The sequence below is a fragment of the Lutra lutra genome, chromosome 12 (genome assembly GCF_902655055.1).
Source record: "Lutra lutra chromosome 12, mLutLut1.2, whole genome shotgun sequence".
Classification (NCBI taxonomy): Eukaryota; Metazoa; Chordata; class Mammalia; order Carnivora; family Mustelidae; genus Lutra; species Lutra lutra.
The window spans coordinates 85,089,436-85,109,528 of NC_062289.1; the positions used below are offsets into that span (position 1 = coordinate 85,089,436).

General features: G+C 49.3%; 1 protein-coding gene across 1 annotated transcript in view; it reads left to right on the forward strand.

Annotated features, from left to right (window-relative positions):
* KDM2B (lysine demethylase 2B) overlaps positions 1 to 20,093 on the forward strand; it is a 123,644-nt gene that overhangs the window by 48,880 nt on the left and 54,671 nt on the right. Inside the window, 2 exon segments of the mRNA XM_047698543.1 lie at positions 5,015 to 5,141; positions 7,384 to 7,874. Coding sequence (XP_047554499.1) covers positions 5,015 to 5,141; positions 7,384 to 7,874 — 618 coding nt within the window.

Here is a 20,093-nt window from a genome sequence, read left to right on the forward strand (position 1 = left end):
TACACCCTCTTTCCCACTGTGGAGCTGGGCCAAGGATCCCAAGGCAGTTGAGAGGCAGATCTGAGGGCGGGAAACTGGGGTTAAGAGGGCCCCTTCTTTCTCCTTTTTTCTTACAGTTGTTCACATATTGTCTTTTTTTCTGTTGAGCTATGACATGCATAGCACATGAGCCACCAGTTACGCTGTGCGACTCCGTGGGATTTAGCCCATCCACAGCCTTGTGCAGCTACCGCCTCTAACTCAAGGACATTCTCATCATCCCGGAAGGAAACCCCCTACTCATTAGCAGTCACCTTCCATAGCCACCCCTCTCCCCCCACAAGCCTGTGGCAACCAACAGTCTGCTTTCTGCCTCCACAGATTGGCCTGTCACTGGACGTTGCACAGACATGGGATCCTGTACTGTGTCCTTTCGTGATTAGTTTCTGTCACTTCTGACTTCTGTCTTCGGGGTTCATCCGCGATGTAGCCGGGGTCATTGCTTCATCCCTTTTTATGGCTGAGTCACAGTTCTCGTGTGGATGGACCACACCACATCTTCTTGGGTTTTGCCTCAGAGGAGGCTTTTTTGCCCCAGAGAGGTGTCGTGGTGTCTGGACTCTGCAGAAGCATTCCCTCGAGGCAGATGCCTTGGGCCCAGGGTCCCCTCCTTTCTTGGTCTAGTTTCTAGGCCCTGGGCTGCCAGAATCACATACGTGAACCAGAACTTAGCTACTGTGTTGTGTCTGACTTCTCGAACCGTCCTGATGGCATTGAGGGACCGTGTCTGGGGATTTCCTGGGAACAACTCTGAGCTCTGTTCAGTGGTCAGGTTGTCCTCCCAGAGCAACTGTGCGTCTTCAGTGATGGGTTTGCTGCTGGGTCTGCAGAGACTGGGTCTTGTTTTGTGGATTTTCGCACCTCTTTTCTCTGTTGCCCGCCCACCATTCCTTTCCAGGTCTGGGGGAGGCCGCCCTGTGGCACCCTGGGTGTGAGTGGTCATCCCATAGTCTAGGTCAAGTGCTGTCTGGGGCTTCGGCCAGCTGTTCCCTGGCCAGCCCTGAAGAATGGGCCAGTTTGCGTTATGAGCAGACTAGGGAGTATGGGATAAAAAAGGAGAAATCCAGAAGTGAGGCCCATGACTTTCCAGCCAATTCCTGAAAGCCAGAATCAGGCTGGGATTTCTAAAGGCTTTGGCAACTTGCTTGGCAGCTGTCCCCCTCCCCCAGGGAATCTGGATTGTCCGTCTCAGTGGATTTGGGCCCTATCCTTCCATCAGGAGTCCAGCTCCCCTCCCCTGCTCGGAGGGAGGGAGGAGGGAGGGTAATAGTGTGGAACCCCGGCATCACACTGAGCGCCCGGAGACTCTCAGGTCCATGTTGAGATGAGCACGGCAGGGTCCCCTCCCCCAAGGCCCACTCTCCCTGTCATCTGAGTGGGCGCCCCATCTGGTTTCCCTGAAGCAGGTTGCTGGGGGGGGGGGGCGGCTGGCGGGCAGGCTGGGCTGGAAGCAGCGGCAGGCTGTTTAATCTGCTTTGATTTCTGGTCTTTGGAGAGGGCTTGGCTACAGGGCCCAATTGTTTATGTCTTAGGAGCCAAGGCAGACAAAAGATGCTGGGGAGAGAGCACTGGAAGCCAGATAAAATGCCAGGGCTCCTTGTCAGCTCGCTACAGCTTAATTCCTTACATCCCTGTGAGCTTTCTTAAGAAGGTTATGGCCATTTAAAAATAGTTTTTCAAGAGTCCCTAAAACGGGGCTTTGCTTGGAAACCAAAGGCAGGGGGTGGGACAGGAAACTGTCAGTCTTTAAGCCCCGTGGTGTGGATTTGTCTTAGAAAAAGAATTTGCCTTTGTGGCCCAAGGGGGGGATCCCCCCCTCCCATCCAGACCAGGGGAACCCCAATGTCTCCTATGTTTAGGAAGCTGCGTCTCGCTCGCTAGGATTTTAATTTGGGCGGGGGGGTTGGGTGATACTGCCGCTGGGGCCCTGCCCTTCCCTGGGCCTGGTGGTTTCCAGTGTGTAGATACCCACACGTGTCTTCCCCTATGCAGAGTAAACCCTCTCATTGTAAAGATGCGGGGGGTGGGGGAGGAGCTATACCAAGGACCAGATGTGTTGCATGTTTATTATGTGAAGAGAAGGTCTCAACAACTATCACTACATATTTTTAATGCCAGTTAGCTTGATAAGGGACAGGGATGGTCCAGTTGATCATTCATTAAACTGCCGTCTCTCTTATGTTTATCTTTTTTTTCCCCCAATGGCTCTAGTGAAGGCAGCTTTCTCAGGAAAGGTAACGCCGCACGCTCCATTCCGTCTCAGCCAGTGAATCTATTTGGAAATTGCAAATAATTTTCCCTTCCTCTCCTCTTTTCCTCTGCCATTGGATTTTTTTTTTCCCATTGACTTTTTTTTTTTTTTTTCCAGGAGAAAAACAAATTTTAAGATACTTCCACCCACCCTCATATTTTAGTTTTTCAAGTCCCCTGAGACCTGGGAGTTCTAAATGCACCAAAACACCTTTGGTTCTGATCTCCCGAGGTCACTCAGCTGTAAGAGGAAGGGCTAAGGCCAAGTGCTACTCGCAGGGGCCTTTGGGAACTCAAAGCTACCCCTTGAGATCGGCTCATAGACTGATCACCCCCCAGGCTGGGAGCGCTGCATGCATTCTGAACTGCCTTGCCTTTTGGTGAACAACTCAATTTGGTGAGGCTCCGAATTTGTCAACAAATAATGTTGAGCAATCGTGTGTTTAATGTTCCCAGGCATGTGGCTGAGACCTTTTGAAGGCGAAGGGTGGAAGGCGACAACCCGTTTGTAAGTCAATTCTTTGCCCATTTTGTTTCCTGCCGTGCTCTCTTGGAAAAAAAAAAATAAAAATAAAAGAAAAAATTTGAATTCCTTCATCAGCATTTGTTTTCACCCAGCTGGTTTCCCTTGGGTTCAGCAACAATGAGGGGAGACTTCTCTTCCTCTCCTGATAGACAGCCAAAAAATATATTTTTTTTCCTGATCTAGAAAAAGTCTCAGGCGCCGTGGTGCCCTGCTGTGCGGAGTGGCTCGCACAGTTTCCCAAAATTTGAAAGGTCAAAAGCAACTTCAGAGTCTTACCAATCAAATCTGAAGTCAGGAGATGGGATTAAGGGTCCGTCTGAGAAGAGGCGGGCTTGCCTGTCCTCAGCCTGCTCTGTAGGTATTGGCAATTGCTTTCAAAGTTTCTTGGTCCTTGCTCTGGAGCAAGGGTAGGGCTGAGGCTCCTGGACCCCTCCTCACAGGAGGTTAGGGTCTGTCTCAGTCTGAAATGACCCTCTCCTTTTTAAACTCCGAAGGGCACTGATTCAGTGACAGTGAAAAAGGATTACTACTATCCCAGCATTCAAACCAGGGTTCTCAGGAAAGTAGCTGGAGCCAAGGAAACCGCTAGATGTTCCCAACTCCATGCATCCCCCCGGAGGAGCTCAAAAGCATGCGGCGGCCAGGATCTCATTCCAGCACGTACCATCCACCAGAGGTGGGGAGGTCGAATGGACCCAATAGCAGATGGGAGAAGTGAGACCTCCCCAGACATGGGAAAAGGGCCTCAGGGTTGAACACTGACTGAGTCAGCGGGGCCTGGGGTGGCCGGGGGACTGACCTGGGACTCTCAGAGAGGGCAGAATTGGGGCCTTTTCCAGGTGCGCACTGTGAGAGAGGCAGGAGACTGGTATTTTAGGGCAAACAGAGGACTGAGGTCTGCTTGTCTTTGCCTTCATCCCACACGTAGAATGTTGCCTGTAGACTGTTGCGAGAAAGTTGGGGCCTTGTCCTGGCTTAACGTTGAACTCCCTGGATTTCTGGAAGGTAGGAGAGGTGAAGAGGGTTCTCTGGCACCCGCAGAGATCCCCGGAGGCAGACACACCCTTGGCGAGAGGGCAGGAGAGCAGGTCTGGAGTGAGTGTGGACCTGTAGGATCTAGCTTTGGAAAAGAGGGCTCAGTCCCTCTGGGGGAGATAGGGACTACCCACTCACTTCCCTCATTCCTCACTTACCCGCTCAGGATGAAGCTTCCGGAAGGTTCATCTGTGCAGGGCCGTCAGTGTAATTGCTTCCTTTGCCATCTTTCTCTACCATCTCGTCCATATAGACCCCGCGCTTCCACCCATCAGAATTCTCTTGGAGCCCAGGCCTGGAGCCCCGGCCTTTCACGGTTCTGATGCATAAAGCTCTCTGCACCTACACTTCCTCCCGTATAAGAAGTGGCCCGAAGGGGATCCCCATCTGGACTCCTGCTCCAGACCGGGGCGTGTGTCTCCTGGTGTTAGAGCCACCCCAGGTCACCCTGGGGACTTTTGACGGAGGGAATCCTCTGGGGATACAGACTGGGGAGTGCCAGGTGGTTGGTTGTCTGGGAGGAGCCGGAGGTGCAGGAGGTGGGACCCTCTAAGGCCCCGCCCCTGGAGGTAGGCGAGGCCACACCCCTCCCTCCTCATTGGTCCGTCCGGTGTTGCCTCCCTCCCAGAGTGCAGGAGATGCTTGATAGCAGGTCTGCGAATGGGTGAGGTTGGGGGGGGGGTGTCGATTTCTGTCTTTCAAGGGGCAGGGAGGGATAGCAGAGTCTGTTCAAGAATTTTTGAGAACAAGGAGGAGCCTGTGTTTGTTGTAGCTGGAAATCAGGCTCACATCCGCAGGTACCCGCACCCTCCGTCAGCAGGTCAGGGGACAGCTGTTTCTCTGCATCTCACAGAAGCACAAAGCGGACCCATCCGCCTTCCCCTGGCGGCCTGCATTTCAGGGAGCTTTGAAATGATGCTCTCACATAGGCCTCTTTCTCCCTTCTTCCTTCTCATTTGTGCATGCTACCGGTATCTTGCCCCTTCCAGCGCCTCTCTCCTGCCTTCTAGCCCGCCTCCCCCATTTTCCCCTCACACCATTTGTGCTCTTGTTAAGATGGTGAAAATAACTCCCACCCGCAGAAACCCCCTCCCCCCTGTTTTCTCCCTTGGTTCTCCTTTGCCCCCCAGAAACTGACTTCCACCCCTGGGTCTTTGCTTTCAGGTGCAGCCCAAATTTCGCTACCCCTTCTACTATGAGATGTGCTGGTATGTCTTGGAAAGATACGTGTACTGTGTGACCCAGCGGTCCTACCTCACTCAGGAATACCAGAGAGAATCAATGCTTATTGGTGAGTGAAATGTGGGCCCGGCCGCTTCCTCTGCTCAGCTGGGCAGGAAGAATGTTTTCAGTGTGGCCCTTGAGACTCTCTACGTTTCTGGAATACTTCTGAGCCAGAGTGTTGGCCAGACTCCTAGAGACCCCTTAGGAGGGGAAGCCATCCTTGTCAACTTCCCATGTGGAATACAGAGTCCAAGAAAATGAAATTGTAACCCCCCACAGAGTCACCTTGGTGGCCTCCCAGGTCTCGCTGAGGAACCAGTCCAAGGCCTGGTTGCTGAAACAGGATTCCTATGGAGCAAAGAATCCTGGTGGTTTTAGTCCTCCGTGGCCACCAGCTAGCTGATCCCCCAGCCCCAGCCCTCCCCTGCACCTAGGGTTGGGTTTTTGTCTCTATGGGAGCAGGCCCATGAGGTGCAGCCAGTCTCCAAAATCTGAGACCAAGCTTTGAGCTGGGGGGGAGGGGGGTGGTGACTAGGGTTGGAGACACAAACTTGGCAGAGCAGTGGGTGGTTCTGACAGAGGCAGGAGAGCCCTGCCTTACTGCCTTTACTTAAAGGGACATCACCCCTGAATGGCTCAGTCCTTGAGTCTTGACTCCTGGATATCCAGCTGACTTTGCCTCTAGCTGTGATTGCAAGCACCGAGGAACAATCTGGAAGAACACCCCCGCACACCCCCCGCCTCTGAGCTCTTCCTGCTGAGGGGTTTCCCGGGGCAGAGTTTGTTGAGACTCATTCACTGCTTCTTTCTAGAAAAACACGATCAGTTTGTCTCCTTTAGGGTCTGCAATGGTTTCTCCTGCGATCCCCAGGATTTTTAGATTTTTCTTTTCTCACTGTAAAAAAGCCTTTTTCCCTCCTTCCCTGTCATCCTTAGTGACTCTTAGGGGTTTCAGACTGGGCGTATGATGGAGAGCAAATGTTTCCGCTGAGCTCTTTATAGGGAAGTGCTTATTTCCCTCCTAGAAATTCAGTTTTGCCTGGGGGAGTCTCTTGTGAGTCTCCGACGTGTCAAATGTGCAATATTCGGGTGTTGAGAAGTCCTGAAACCTCACAGCCTGCTCTCCGGAAGCTCCCAGCCTGGTAGGGAATGGGAAATTAGTCTGAAATAATGGGGCGACCCCTGTGGTTGTAGTAGCTTACACATTCCTGTGGGGGCCAGAGGCTTGATTTTGTGGCTGTCCTCAGGACCAGAGTCGGAGAGTCGCTTCTCTCATTTGGATATTTAGGGCTGTAGGCGAACGTTCCCGATTCCATTCGCAGGCACAAGAAGAAAGCTTGAGGCAGCATTGGGGTCATTGAAATTGCTTGTCTGTTTCCCCCCTGCCGCACTGCTTCTCCCGCCAAAGTAAAGCGGCGACATCAGGGCAATGGCTCATGTATCGAGTACTGGTTGCGTGCTAGGACCGTGCTCAGTGATGCCTTAGCCGATCCTCACCGCGGGCGTTCGGAGGAAGCATTTTTTTTTGCCCTATATTTTTAAAAAACAGCATTATTGGGATATTGTCCCCATATCATACAATTTAATGTGTAGAACTCAGTGGTTTTTTTGCATATTCCCAGAGCTGGGTGACCATCACCAGTCGATTTGGGATCGTTTTCTTTACCCCAGAAAGAAACCTGTACCCTTGTGTTAGAGCCTTCTCTTCCCCACCCCCAGCCTAGGCGCCCACTAATTTATTTTCTGGCTCTACAGATTTCCCCCTGTTCCGGACACTTCATGTGACTGGAATCCTTTTGTTATATATGAGTTTTGGGCCTTATTCTTATTTTTTTTTAAAGATGTTTATTTATTTATATGACAGAGAGAGATCACCAGTAGGTAGAGCATCGGGGAGAAGGAGAAATAAGCTCACCGCTGAGCAGAGAGCCCGATGTAGGCAGGGCTGCATCCCAGGACCTTGGGATTGTGACCCGAGCTAAGGCAGACACCTAACCAACTGAGCCACCCAGGCGCCCCTGGCCTTATTTTTATATGTTGAAAAATAAAATGCCGGGGGTATTCAGAGAGGTAGAGCAACCTGTCTGAGGACACACAGCTGGGAAGAAACCGAGCTGGGATTTGATCCTATGTCTGGCTGAGCCCAGCCTTTCTAGAGGCGGAGGGAGACATAGACCATGAGAAATGTCCAAAGAAGCTTGATGTCCAGAGTAGAGGGGAGGTATAGTGTGTGGACGTTCCAGGGCCTTCCAGCAGGGAGTCTGGGGCGTTCATCTCAGTCTTTCCTGTGACCCTTATGCTCCCCGTAGATGCCCCGAGAAAGCCCAGCATAGACGGCTTCTCATCTGATTCCTGGCTGGAGATGGAGGAGGAGTCCTGTGAGCAGCAGCCTCAAGAGGAAGAGAAGGAGGAGGAGGAGGAGGAGGAGGAGGAAGAGGAGGAGGGTGCAGAGAAGGTGCCCAAGCCACCTGCCGACGGCCCCCCGTCGCCCTCCAGCACCCCCTCAGAGGACCAGGAGGCCCCCGGGAAGAAGCCGAAAGCACCTGCTCTGCGATTCCTCCAAAGGACTTTGTCTGACGAGTCAGAGGAAAGTGTGAAGTCCACGACGGTGCCCACCGACTACCCCAAGACGCCCACCGGCTCCCCTGCCACGGGGGTCTCCGCCAAGTGGACCCACCTCACTGAGTTTGAGTTGAAGGGCCTGAAAGCGCTGGTGGAGAAACTGGAATCCCTCCCAGAGAACAAGAAGTGTGTTCCCGAGGGCATCGAGGACCCCCAGGCACTCCTGGAGGGTGTGAAGGTGGGCAGGGGGTCGCATCTGGGCAAGGGCAGCTGAGAAGGTCCGGATGGGTTCCCAGGGGCATCTCAGCTCAGGGCAGCTCGGTGCAGACTGTTCAGGTGTATGCCTGTGCACGGAGAGGGGCTTCTGGTCCAAGCAAGCCTGCTTATGCCTCCCAAGCTGAGGCCGCTGTTGAGAACTAAAGGGGAAGCTGCCTCTGTGGTTGGCAAGGAGTTCTTCCTCAGCACTTGTGGAAAATCTGAGGCTTTGCTAGCAGTGGGCATTATGGGTGTGCCCGTAGTGCTGCTGTTAGGTCTGGGGACAGACCTCTCCGTCCTGCTCAGGAAGACTCCCTATTCTGGGCTGGCTTCCCCTGGGGCACGCACCTGTTTCATAGGAGCAGGTTGTACCTCCAGGTGGTCCACTAGGTGGCCCGCTAAGGTGGGGCACGTAGCCACCTGTGGTTCAGAGGTCTCTAAGTAGAGCCCAACTATCAAGCAGATGTTCATGGAGCAGCATCTGGGCTGGCCACTGGGGGAACAGGAAGCAGGAGGGCACAGTCACTGCCCTCAGGCAGCTCACCAGTTATCGGAGTGAAAGACACTCATCAGCCACACTGGGTGCTAGGGCTCTGGGACATTTATGCAGAGGGCATTTGGTTTGGGTTTTAGAGGCTGCATAGGAGTTCTCGGGATGGGCAAGGCTGTTACAAGCAGAGTGCAAACGTGCAGTGTGTGTATTTCCCAGGAAATACACAGAGAGGCCTTCCCCTCTAGTAATTGTCATCATAACATTTGTTGAAAACTCACTACTGGTCAGGTACCAGCGCTGGGCAAGGTACCTACCTGAGTTACCTGCCCTTAACCGAAGTGGAAGTAGGTTCAGAGAGGGTAAAGGATATGCCCGAGGTGACAGAGCAGGTAAATGCAGGGAGCTGGGATGAGGACCCCGGACCGTCATCAGGCTGCCTGACAAGGGCCATCAACAGAGGAAGGCGGCGTACAAAATCATTAATCCAGAGGTGTTTTACTTTATTAGAAGGTGTGCCCTTCTGGGCGCTGGGAAGTGAAAAATATAATGGGACGGGGAGGGGGGTGGAGATTGCCAGGTAAAAGAAGTCTGTGGTGACCATTCCCATAAAGCCAATCTTTACTTGCTTTGGGTTCTTTTCATTGACTCTTGACTTTTTTGGAGGTCACTGATCTCTCTTGAGAGTTCTAGGAAAATGTGCTTATACACACAAAATTTTGCATGCTGGCCCAAGGGGTCTTAGACTTCCGAGCCTGTTCCTGGACCACAGGTTCAGAATGCCTGATCTCATGGCTTGGAGTTTTGTATGTTAAGTTTCCTTTTTTTTTTTTTTTTTAAGATTTTATTTATTTATTTGACAGAGATCACAAGTAGGCAGAGAGGCAGGCAGAGAGAGAGGAGGAAGCAAGCTCCCCGCTGAGCAGAGAGCCCGATGTGGGGCTCGATCCCAGGACCCTGGGAACATGACCTGAGCTGAAGGCAGAGGCTTTAACCCACTGAGTCACCCAGGTGCCCCTGTATGTTAAGTTTCCTAAAGGAAACCTTAGAATTCTGTCCTGAGGCTCCTTTTTTCTTCAGAGGTCCTTTAAAGTAAAAACAGGGAGTTTTCATCAATAACAAAACCATTAATAGTATTGGGACCCCAGAATGTTATAAGTGAATTAAAAACACATGCATCGGGTGCCTGGGTGGCTCAGTGGGTTAAGCCTCTGCCTTCGGCTCAGGTTATGATCTCGGGGTCCTGGGATCGAGTCCCACATCGGGCTCTCTGCTCAACAGGGAGCCTGCTTCCCTCTCTCTCTGCCTACTTCTCTGTCTACTTATGATCTCTCTCTGTCAAATAAATAAATAAAATCTTTAGAAAAAAGAAAAAAAAACCACATGCGTCTTATGAGGAAGTGTTCTGTGCTGTGGTGGAAAGCTCTTTTTTCCTTTAACAGCTTCTTTGTGTCTCTGATCTGTTCGTGTGTAGTGTTCCTGGTTCCTGGTTGATCAGATTTCTTTCTTTTTTTCTTTTTTGATCAGGTTTCTTTCTGGGGATAGAACTTGGCCCCTCCAGCCTCCCCTAGACCCACCTGATGGGCCCTGAGGCTGGATTCAGCCTAGGCCCATTGATGGTGTGGAGGAGGGTTGGGGATGGGGAGCCCAGTCTCCTCCCTCTTGTCCTCACCGCGGGGTTCAATGGCAGGTTGTGAGAAGGCATTTCAGTGGCTTTGTGCTCTCACAGGTGTTTTCCATCTATAAACTCATTTAAACCTCCCGACAACCCTTGGTAGTACTTTTATGATCCTCATTTTGCAGATGAGAAAATTAATGTACAGATAGGTTAAGTGATTTGCACATGTGCTGCTCAATGGGGGAGACCTTGTGCTCACCCCCTACACCGTACTGCCTTGTTGGGCTGCTGTAGAGACATGTTCTCTCTTCTCAGAGACCATCCTACATTTCGGGAGAAAGTAGGAAGGGGATTGCTTTGGCTTTCTTCATAGAGCAAGCAACAGATCTGGCCTTGGAACAGAGGATGTATATTGGCAGTCCCCGGCCAAATCCAGTCTCTAGGCATTATGTTTGGCCTGCACAGTATTAAACATATTTTTTAATTACTTGCCAACATTAAAATATCAAAATGGCAAAAAAAAAAAAAAAAAAAAAAAATCCTAGCTATCCTGGCCCGTGTTCCTGACAGGTTCCAAGCAGCAGGAAGGTGAGTAGCAGCTGACCTCATACACCCCAATCCTCACCACTCCCTACTGACTCCCTGAGTGTGTATATATTATTAGACTCACACATCTCTTTTTCATCTAATCTATCTCACTTATTGAACTTAGCTATCTCTCTTTCTTCTTTTCCTGAGACGCCAGAAGAGATGATTTATTGTACACGTGTTGTATTCAGCCACAAAAGAAAACAGAATTAGTCCCGAAAGTCACAGGCCCAGGGCAGAAGGCCCAAAAGGGCTATTTTTTGTTATGAGCAAGATGGGTCTTTCAGTGGTGGTCATTGTGATCAGATGGCAGTTGGGTGTTCTAGGTCCATTGACTCAAGTTCTACAAAGTAGACATGCTGTTCAACAGTTTGTACCGCGTCACTGGCCTCTGGCTTTCCTTATTTCTGCTCCTGTGGCTTCTGTGGATGCCCAAGGCTTTACTAGGAGCTTTACTAGGACCTCTCTGTCTCATCTTTTCCCCTTCAGCCTGCGCATTCCCTTCTTTCTCCACTTGGCTGTCATGGCGTGGAAGTTTCCAGAAGATGGCGCTAAGGCCAAAAGAGCCCCAGTTAGCCTCTCCTCCGAGAAATGTCTGTTCTTGAGCCGTGTCTGGGGAGGTCTTTTTTAGCTTAAAGACCTTGTAAATTGGGTAAACAAGTGTCCTTAGAACCCCAGGAGAACTGGAGGGTCTGCTCATGTCTCTAAATGCTGTGTGGCCAGGGGTCTGTGTAGGGGAGGTGGGCCAAATGTCTCTTCTGGAACAGGAGGGTTCTTGGCTGTGCAGCCTGGCCATGAGCCCCTCACAGTCTCTGGAGACCCAGAAGAGAGGTTGAACCCAAGACTGACCTTCAGAGTGAGAGTGTTGTCACAGAGAATGAGCAGCTTCGTCCTGGTTGCCCCTCTGTGCCTTGGCTCTCTCTCCTCAGATATTGGGGTTTTGCTTATACTGTCTGAGAAATAAAACACAGCTCAGGAATGTGGGTCCAGAGCAGAAATCTTAGCCAGCGCCTAATGCTATCGCTACCATTGAGTGATTCCTGTTTCTGGCGGGTGGTGGTTCCCCCTTGGTGACTGACCAGTTGTAATCTTTGATCTGCTGTGTATGGGGTGGCTAATGCTCACCAGAGGCCCTGGGATTGGAGACTGTCCCCAAAACAACTCAGTATCCAGATGGTTAGGTTTTGGCTTTAATCAAAAACCCATTTTTGGGGGACGCCTGGGTGTCTCAGGTGGTTGGGCGTCTGCCTTCAGCTCAGGTCATGGTCTCAAGGTCCTGGGATCGAGCCCCAGGTCCGGCGCCCAACTCAACAGAGAGTCTGCTTCCTTCTCTCCTTCTGCTGCCTCCTGCTTGTGCTCTCTCTCTTTCTCTCTGAAATGAATAAATATAATAATGAAAATTTTTTTTCCTTCATTTGTAATATATTTTTAAAAATTTTTAAATTTTTAAAAGATTTTGTTTATGTGGGGCGCCTGGGTGGCTCAGTGGGTTGAGGCCTCTGCATTTGGCTCGGGCCATGGTCTCTGGGTCCTGGGATCGAGCCCCGCATCGGGTTCTCTGCTCAGCGGGGAGCCTGCTTCCTCCCCTCTCTCTGCCTGCCTCTCTGCCTACTTGTGATTTGTCTGTCAAATAAATAAATAAAATCTTTAAAAAAGAAAAAGATTTTGTTTATGTATTTGACAGAGACACAGCGAAAGGGGGAACACAAACGGGGAGTGGGAGAGGGAGAAGCAGTCTCCCCTCTGAGCAGCGAGCCTGATGCAGGGCTTGATCCCAGGACCTGGGATCATGACCTGAGCTGAAGGCAGATGCTTAACTGACAGAGCTACCCAGGCGCCCCTGTAATGTACTTTTTTAAAAACTGTGGTGAAATGCATATGACTCCATTTTGCTTTAAAAAAAAATTTTTTTTTTGCTTACTCGATCACCACTTTAGAATCTTTTTTTAAAAAGATTTTATTTATTCATTTTTTCAAGAGAATATTAAATCGTTTATTGATCACACACAATAATGGATGATACACAAGCTTTAATCCCATTTATAATTTTATCTGATACCATAATTCAATTTAGATATATTGCATAGGATGTGCCAACAATTGTATTAGATTTTATTTATTCATTTTTAACAGAGAGGGAGAGCAGCAGGCAGAATGGGAAGGAAAATCAGGCTTTCTGCTGAGCCAGGAACCAGATGTGGGACTCAATCCCAGAACCCTGGGATCATGACCTGAGCTGAAGGCAGAGGCTTAACCCACTGAGCCACCCAGGCACCCCATCGCTTTAGAATCTTTAAGAATCTTAAAGAATTTACCGCTTTAACCATTTTATTTTATTCAAAACTTTTTTTTTAATTTATTTTATTTTATTTTTTTTAAAAGATTGTATTTATTTATTTGATAGACAGAGATCACAAGTAGGCAGAGAAGCAGGCAGAGAGAGAGGAGGAAGCAGGCTCCCCGCTGAGCAGAGAGCCCGATGCGGGGCTCGATCCCAGGACCCTGGGATCACGACCTGAGCTGAAAGCAGAGGCTTTAACCCACTGAACCACCCAGGCGCCCCTATTCAAAACTTTTTTTGAGATTTTTTTTATTTTTTTTATTTTTAAGTAATCTGTATCCCCACTGTGGGGCCTAACCTTACAACCCCTGTTATTAACATGCTGTGCCGCCTGGGCCAGCCACATGCCCCAATCTTTAGTAACTTTAAATGCATTCACAGTATTGTGCAACCGCCACCTCTGTGTGGTTCAGAACATTTTCATCACCCAGACAGAGCCCTGTCCCCACTAGCGGTCACTTCCCATTGTTGCCCCTACCGTCTGCTTTCTGGTTTTGTTTGTTTGTTGTTTTTGTTTTAAGACTTTATTTATTTGACAGAGAGTGTGAGAGAGCATAAGTAGGGGGAGTGGCAGAGGGAGAGGGAGAAGCAGACTCCCCGCTGAGCAGAGAGCCAGATGTGGGACTCGATCCCAGGGCCCTGGGATCATGACCTGAGCCAAAGGCAGATGCTTAACAGACTGAGCCACTCAGGCTCCCCTGCTTTTTGTCTTTATAGGTTTATCCACTCTGCATATTTTTTCTCGGTAAAAGTTTTAAGTGTTAAAATGTTACATGATCAATATAAGAAAAATTAAACGTTAGAGGCTAGAGGCTAGGAAATGTCCCCTGCCTCAGTCCCGGCCCTTAGAGGTAACCCTGCTGTTCATCTGCTGATCATAGTTCTGGCGCTTTCCCATTACCCCCACCTATACATAATTAAAAAAAAAAAATTAGATGATTCTATTTTACAACTTGCTTCTGTCCCTTAAAGCTTTCTTTTTTGTGTCTTCCTGTAAGTCTGGCTCACCCTTTTCGTAGGCAAAACTTTTGAAAGTTGAGTTTGGGGGTGCCTGGGTGGCTCAGTGGGTTAAAGCCTCTGCTTTCGGCTCAGGTCATGATCTCAGGGTCCTGGGATCGAGCCCCACATCGGGCTCTTTGCTCAGCGGGAGCCTGCTTCCTCCTCTCTCTGCCTGCCTCTCTGCCTACTTGTGATCTCTGTCAAATAAATTAAAAAAAAAAAAAAATCTTTGAAAGTTGAGTTTGTCCTTCCCATGACCCTGTGGTTTCACCAGGTCTGAGAGAGCTCATTTGTACTTTGAAAACTTGCCTTGAGGGTATGGATGTAGATTCAAACCAAAAGGACCACCCCCACTTAATTTATTTTGTGAAAAGAAGGGAGAGGGCGACCTCTGGTAAAAATCCAACTAAGAAAGTCATTTCCAAGGCGCTTGGGTGGCTCAGTTGGTTAAGTGTACGACTCTTCATTTCGGCTCAGCCCGTGATCTCAGCATCATGAGGCTGAGCCCCATGTCTGGCTCCACGCTCAGCACAGAGTCTGCTTGGAAATCTCTCTCTCCCTCTCCCTCTGCCCCCTCCCTCCTCAGTCTCGCATCCTCTCTAAATAAAGAAATAAAATCTTAAAAAAAAAAGAAAGGAAGAAAGGCATTTCCTTTCCCTGTCTTTGTGAAACCCTTGGGATTTGGCACTGAGATACCTTCAGTGACTTCCTTCTTTTAAGATGCTTCTTCAGCTGCAGGTGCAGGATGTTGGCCAGTACCTAATGGGAAGAGTAAGAAATCAGAGGAGACAAGACCCTTGAGTCCAATTTTGGTTTCTGTTCTTTGCTGCTTGCGGTGCGGTCGAGTCACTCTGCCTTTGTTTTCCTGCAGGTGAAACATGGGTATTGGACTAGCTGTGCTTTATCTCTCTGGGGACCAGATTCTGTAGTCCCTTGGCCGTCCTGAAGTTCTTAACCCTGAGAAACCTGAGTGTCTTCCCCATAAAATGGGGGTAATAACAGGGATCTGTGTCACTGGATTACTTTGAGGGACAGTGAGGTAATGAACGCTGAGCACTCCTAGTAAACCCTTGGAGAAAAATTAGATATTCTTTTTTTTTTTTAAAGATTTTATTTATTTATTTGACAGACACAGATCACAAGTAGGCAGAGAGGCAGGCAGAGAAAGAGGAAGGGAAGCAGGCTCCCTGATGAGCAGAGAGCCTGATGCGGGGCTCGATCCCAGGACCCTGGGATCATGACCTGAGCCGAAGGCAGAGGCTTTAATCCACTGAGCCACCCAGGCGTCCCAAAATTAGATATTCTTAGGTAAACAGTCAAAAGAGACTAGCTGGTTTTGCCCATCTCCCCACTGTTCCCCCCTCTAAGCTCCCCCCCATCTGACTTCCAGGTTAATGATCACCGCTGGTGTAAGTTTCTTAGGGCTGCCATAACAAGGAGCCACAGACTGGCTTAAAACAACAGAAATTCACCTTCTTACCATGCTGGAGGCCGGAAGTCTGAAATCAAGGCCGTGCTTGCTCTGAAGGCTGTAGGGATGGAAGGATCCTTCCTCGTCTTCTCTAGCTTCTCTCAGTTGCCAGCAATCTTTGGCATTCCTTGGCTTGTAGCTACATCACTTCAATCTCTGCCTCCTCGTTTACATGGTTGTTTGTCTTCCCTGTGTGTCATCTTCTCTTACCAGGACAGCGGTCATTGGATTAGGGCCCGCCCTAATCCACCATGACCAGGTCCTAATAGGGTTACATCTGCAAAGACTCCATTTCCCAGTAAGGTCACATTCTGAGGTTTTGCCCATGAATTTTGAGGGTCGCACTGTTCAACCCAATGCATCATCATCTTTTTTCTCTTCCATCCTGGATTGGGAACAGTGAGGTGGGAGTTGCCCTGGGAGTTGCCATTCCTTCTAGAAGAATCTATCTGCTGGAACTCAGGGAGAGAGCTGTGGCTCCTGATGGGAGGAAAGGAAGGCGTGTGGCTACTGGGGGGCAGTCCTCATATGGACTGTAGATGACTTGAAAATGCCTGGCAAGGTTGTGAAGGGTTTGGGTCTAAGTGGGTCGTGACGACTGAGGTTGGCAGTAAGAGGGTCTTTGTCAGAGAACCCTCCAAGGTGATTCTGCAGTGGTCCTTGTTAATTAAAATAATGCCAGGCTCTCTTTCCCACAGTGCCATGCCCCCCTGGCTGTGAGAGTGTCAGCTGGGGATGAAAATACCAGCTTGCAGCAGTCAGCCACCTTTCTTACTGCACAGAATTGTGGGACTCTGGAATTAGGGGGCTGGAAGAGGCATGGAGGGGCCGTTATTTTCAGGTGTCGTATATATATATGTATATGTGTGTGTGTGTGTGTATATATATATATTTAAAGAAAGAAATCAGTTGTATTGTTTCATCAAAACCCAAATATAAGAGGAAAGAAAATAATCCTAAATGAAGAGTACGTTATCCAAATAGGTATTGTCTTTTAAGACCAAAATTTCTGGAATCAGGCTGACTCCCAGGTGCCGTACATCAAGCAGTGGAATGCTGTTGGGGAAAGTGAAAAAATGGAGAAAGAACATGTGCCTCATCAAATTCATCGAGGCAAGAGGCATAAAGCCTGACTTAGCACAGGGCCTTTAAGTGCTTGGAACCTAGAGATGACGATGATGATGATGGTTTCAGACAGTGAAAAATGAAAACAGGTCCGTTGAGGGTCAAGTGTGAGAGTCTGTGAAACCCATGACCATGGAAGGTGTGTGTACAGCTTTATTCTCTGGGGGCCATCAGCCCGACCCCAGAACACACCTGTTTATTTAAGAACTGCCCCCACCCTACCCCACCCCACCCCACCGCCTTGCTGTTTTGCAGAATAGTAAGGTGTAGGGCCCAGACCTCCAGCACTATTAGCTGTTTAGTTTACTTAGTTTAGTTTACTTCTCCCACCCCCAACCTTCTTCAGAGGAGCCAAGAAGCAGGAAGCCTGGCTTGCTCCCACCCAAAAGATGACCCAGAGCCCAGACAACGGTATAGTCAGGTTCAGGCTCTCCTGCTGGGGGCTGGGTGTCAGACTGAGCCCTGTGTCTGGTATTTCGGTTGGGCAGTGAGGGGCCGGAGGGTTGATACAAGGATGAATGAGACAGGCCTCTCACCTAGCAAGGTCCCGGCGTGATGGTGGAACAGCCATGGGCGCCCCCAGGTCTCTGCCTCTCCCACCTCAGGAAATGAAGGAGAACAGCAAAGGGCCAGACACCCGAGTTCTAGACATCTGGGCAAAGCCTAGACCCCCAAAAATGGGTAGGTCAAGCCGTGTCCCTTGGGACTTTTTCTTTGGCTTAAAATGAAATGGTGGGCACCTGAATCACCTCCTTACCCCTTCTCGTTATGTAGCTAGATGAGCGCTTAGACTGTCCTTCCAACTAAATACACTTTTAAAATTTCTATTTTAAATTTCCCTGTGCTTAGAGCTTCGGAAGTGGTTGAGTTCTGCGAACGGAGGACAGGGGCAAGGTATCCCAGCAAGAAATAGGACAGAAGCCGCAAGAGAGCGGCCAACATTTGTGGAGTGTTTACTGTGGACCAGGTCCCTCCTGAGCACTGTGATTCTCGCCACGAGCTGGCACAGTTGGGGACTGTCGTCATCCCATTTCATAGATGGGGAAACTGAGACTTCAAGAGGTCTAGCTACAAATGATGTAGCTAACAGGCTTCTAACCACACTTTCCTCTGGCTAGTGTAGGGTGTTGGCCGCTGTGACAAATGCCTATGAACTTGGTGGCTTGAAACAGCAGAAACTTACTCTCTTCCAGTCTACTCTGCCCCCTGGGAAGGTTCTGGTGGGGCGGGGCGGGGGGTTTCTTCCTTGCTCTTCCAGCTTCTAGTGATTCCTGGTGTTTCTAGGCCTGTGGCCACGTCACAACAGTCTCTGCCTCTGTCCTCTTAGGACCTTGTTCCTTGTGTGTCTGTTCAGATCCCCCTCCTCTTTCTCTTACTCAAACACCAGTCATGGAACGCCGAGTGGCACAGTCAGTTAAGTGTCAGACGTGGTTTTGGCTCAGGTCATTATTTCAGATCGAGTCCTGCCTTGGGCTCTGGGCTGAGTGTGGAATCTGCTTGGGATGCTCTCCCTCTCCCTCCACCCCCCTGCTCCCACCGTGCAAGCACGTGTGTGCTCTCTCTGTCCAATATATAAATAAGTTTTCTTTTTTTAAAAAATAAAGGATCTTACTGTTTTATTATAATATAGCATGATTTTATGAAGATTCTGATAATCAGGATTCCTTAATCTACACAATTACATTGATTTAATTAAATTCTAATTAAATTAGAATTCTTGGTATTCTAATTGATTTATTGATAGCTAAAATTCTTTAATGATTCAGATTTAATGATAAATAATCTTTAATGATTTAATAAAATAAAAATTATTTTATTTTATTTTGTTTTTATTTATTTGACAGACAGAGATCACAAGTAGGCAGAGAGACAGGCAGAGAGAGAGAAAAGGGGAAGTAGGCTCCCCATCGAGCAGAGAGCTCGATGTGGGGCTCCATCCCAGGACCCTGAGATCATGACCCGAGCCGAAGGCAACGGCTTAACCCACTGAGCCACCCAGGTGTCCCCTGATTCAGTTATTTTAAATGCATTTGTTTTGCAAAGTGAAAAGTAACCAAATACTTACATTTTTTTTTCCTCCAAAGAAATCTCTTAAGATCTCTATTGCAAAATCAGTCTGTTTGTTTAATAAATTTTCTTTGAAAAGGTGGGTCCCTTAAAAAAAAAATACGATCTTACCTCTTTTTTTTTTTTAAGATTTTATTTATTTGTTAGTTAGAGAGAGAGAAAGAGCACGAGCAGGGGGAGTCGCAGGCAGAAGGAGAAGCAGACTCCCCGCTGAGGGAAGAAGCCTGCTGCAGGACTTAATTCCAGGACTATGGGATCATGACCTGAGCCAAAGGCAGACCCTTAACCGACCAAGCCACTCAGGAGTCCCAATACAGAAATCTTAAAAAACCAAAAACAAAACCCCAAAAAACACTAGTTACTGTATTTGGGGCACAACCCTAAAATCCCAGATAATTTCATCTGGATATCCTTAACGAATTACATCTGCAAAGAACCTTTTTGCAGATAAGCTCACATTCACAGGTACCAGGGATTAGGATCTGAACATACCTACTTGAGAGATACAGGTCAACCCAGTACAGGTGGGTTTTTACAGGCGGCACAAGATGGTTGGGCTGGGGCCGAGCTGCCTGTGGCAAGGGGAGGGTGCCTCAGTCTGCTGACCCCAGAGCCGTAGTCTTGAGCTGCTCCGTGCCTCGGTACCGTCCCTTTACCTGTTGGTTTGGTTGATGGTTGGGGATTCTTGATGCTGCCTCTGTTTTATTATCGTCAGTTATTGTTAACACCCCACCTTGTGGAGCCGTGGGGCCGGAATCCGTTGTTAGCCAGTTAAACCCGCCGAGAGGGTTGGCCTAACGGAGCAGAGAGGCCCAGCACATCTGTTGTCTCTGGTGATCTTGGGGGTCAGGTCCCAGCAGAAGGGGCCTGGTGGCCCCAATCTTTCCCTTTTATTTTTTTGGAAAGATTTTATTTATTTGACAGAGAGAGAGATCACAAGTAGGCAGAGAGGCAGGTGGGGGGGTGGGGAGCAGGCTCCCCGCTGAGCAGAGAGCCCAAAGCGGGGCTCGATCCCAGGACCCGGAGACCACAACCCAAGCCGAAGGCAGAGGCTCAACCCACTGAGCCACCCAGGTGCCCCTCTTTCCCTTTTAGAAAGCCTGGCCTAGGCTCTTCTACTCAGAAGGTTTATGGGTGTAACCCAGAGAGCCCTGGGCTGGTCCCGGCACCCAGGCTTCCTAGTCTCTGTTTCCAAGAGCCCTAGGGAGTATATAAATAGAGGCAGGACGTGATTCTCTTCAGCACAATTTATTTCTCAGAGAGTCAATCCCCAATTAGAAAAATCTCTTCCTGTAACCTGTCACAAACAAACGAAAATAACTTCCCTGAGGGGCAGAACCCCGAGCACCTCCTGGTGGCCCCCAAGGGCCGTGGAGGGGAACTGTTTCCTGCGGGGACCGTGTGAGCGAGATACCACTCCAGGGCCCTTGGGGAGGTCTCTGTTAATTTTCATATTTATTTATTCTTACAATGACTTTTTAATGACTTTTTTCCAAAGTAGGC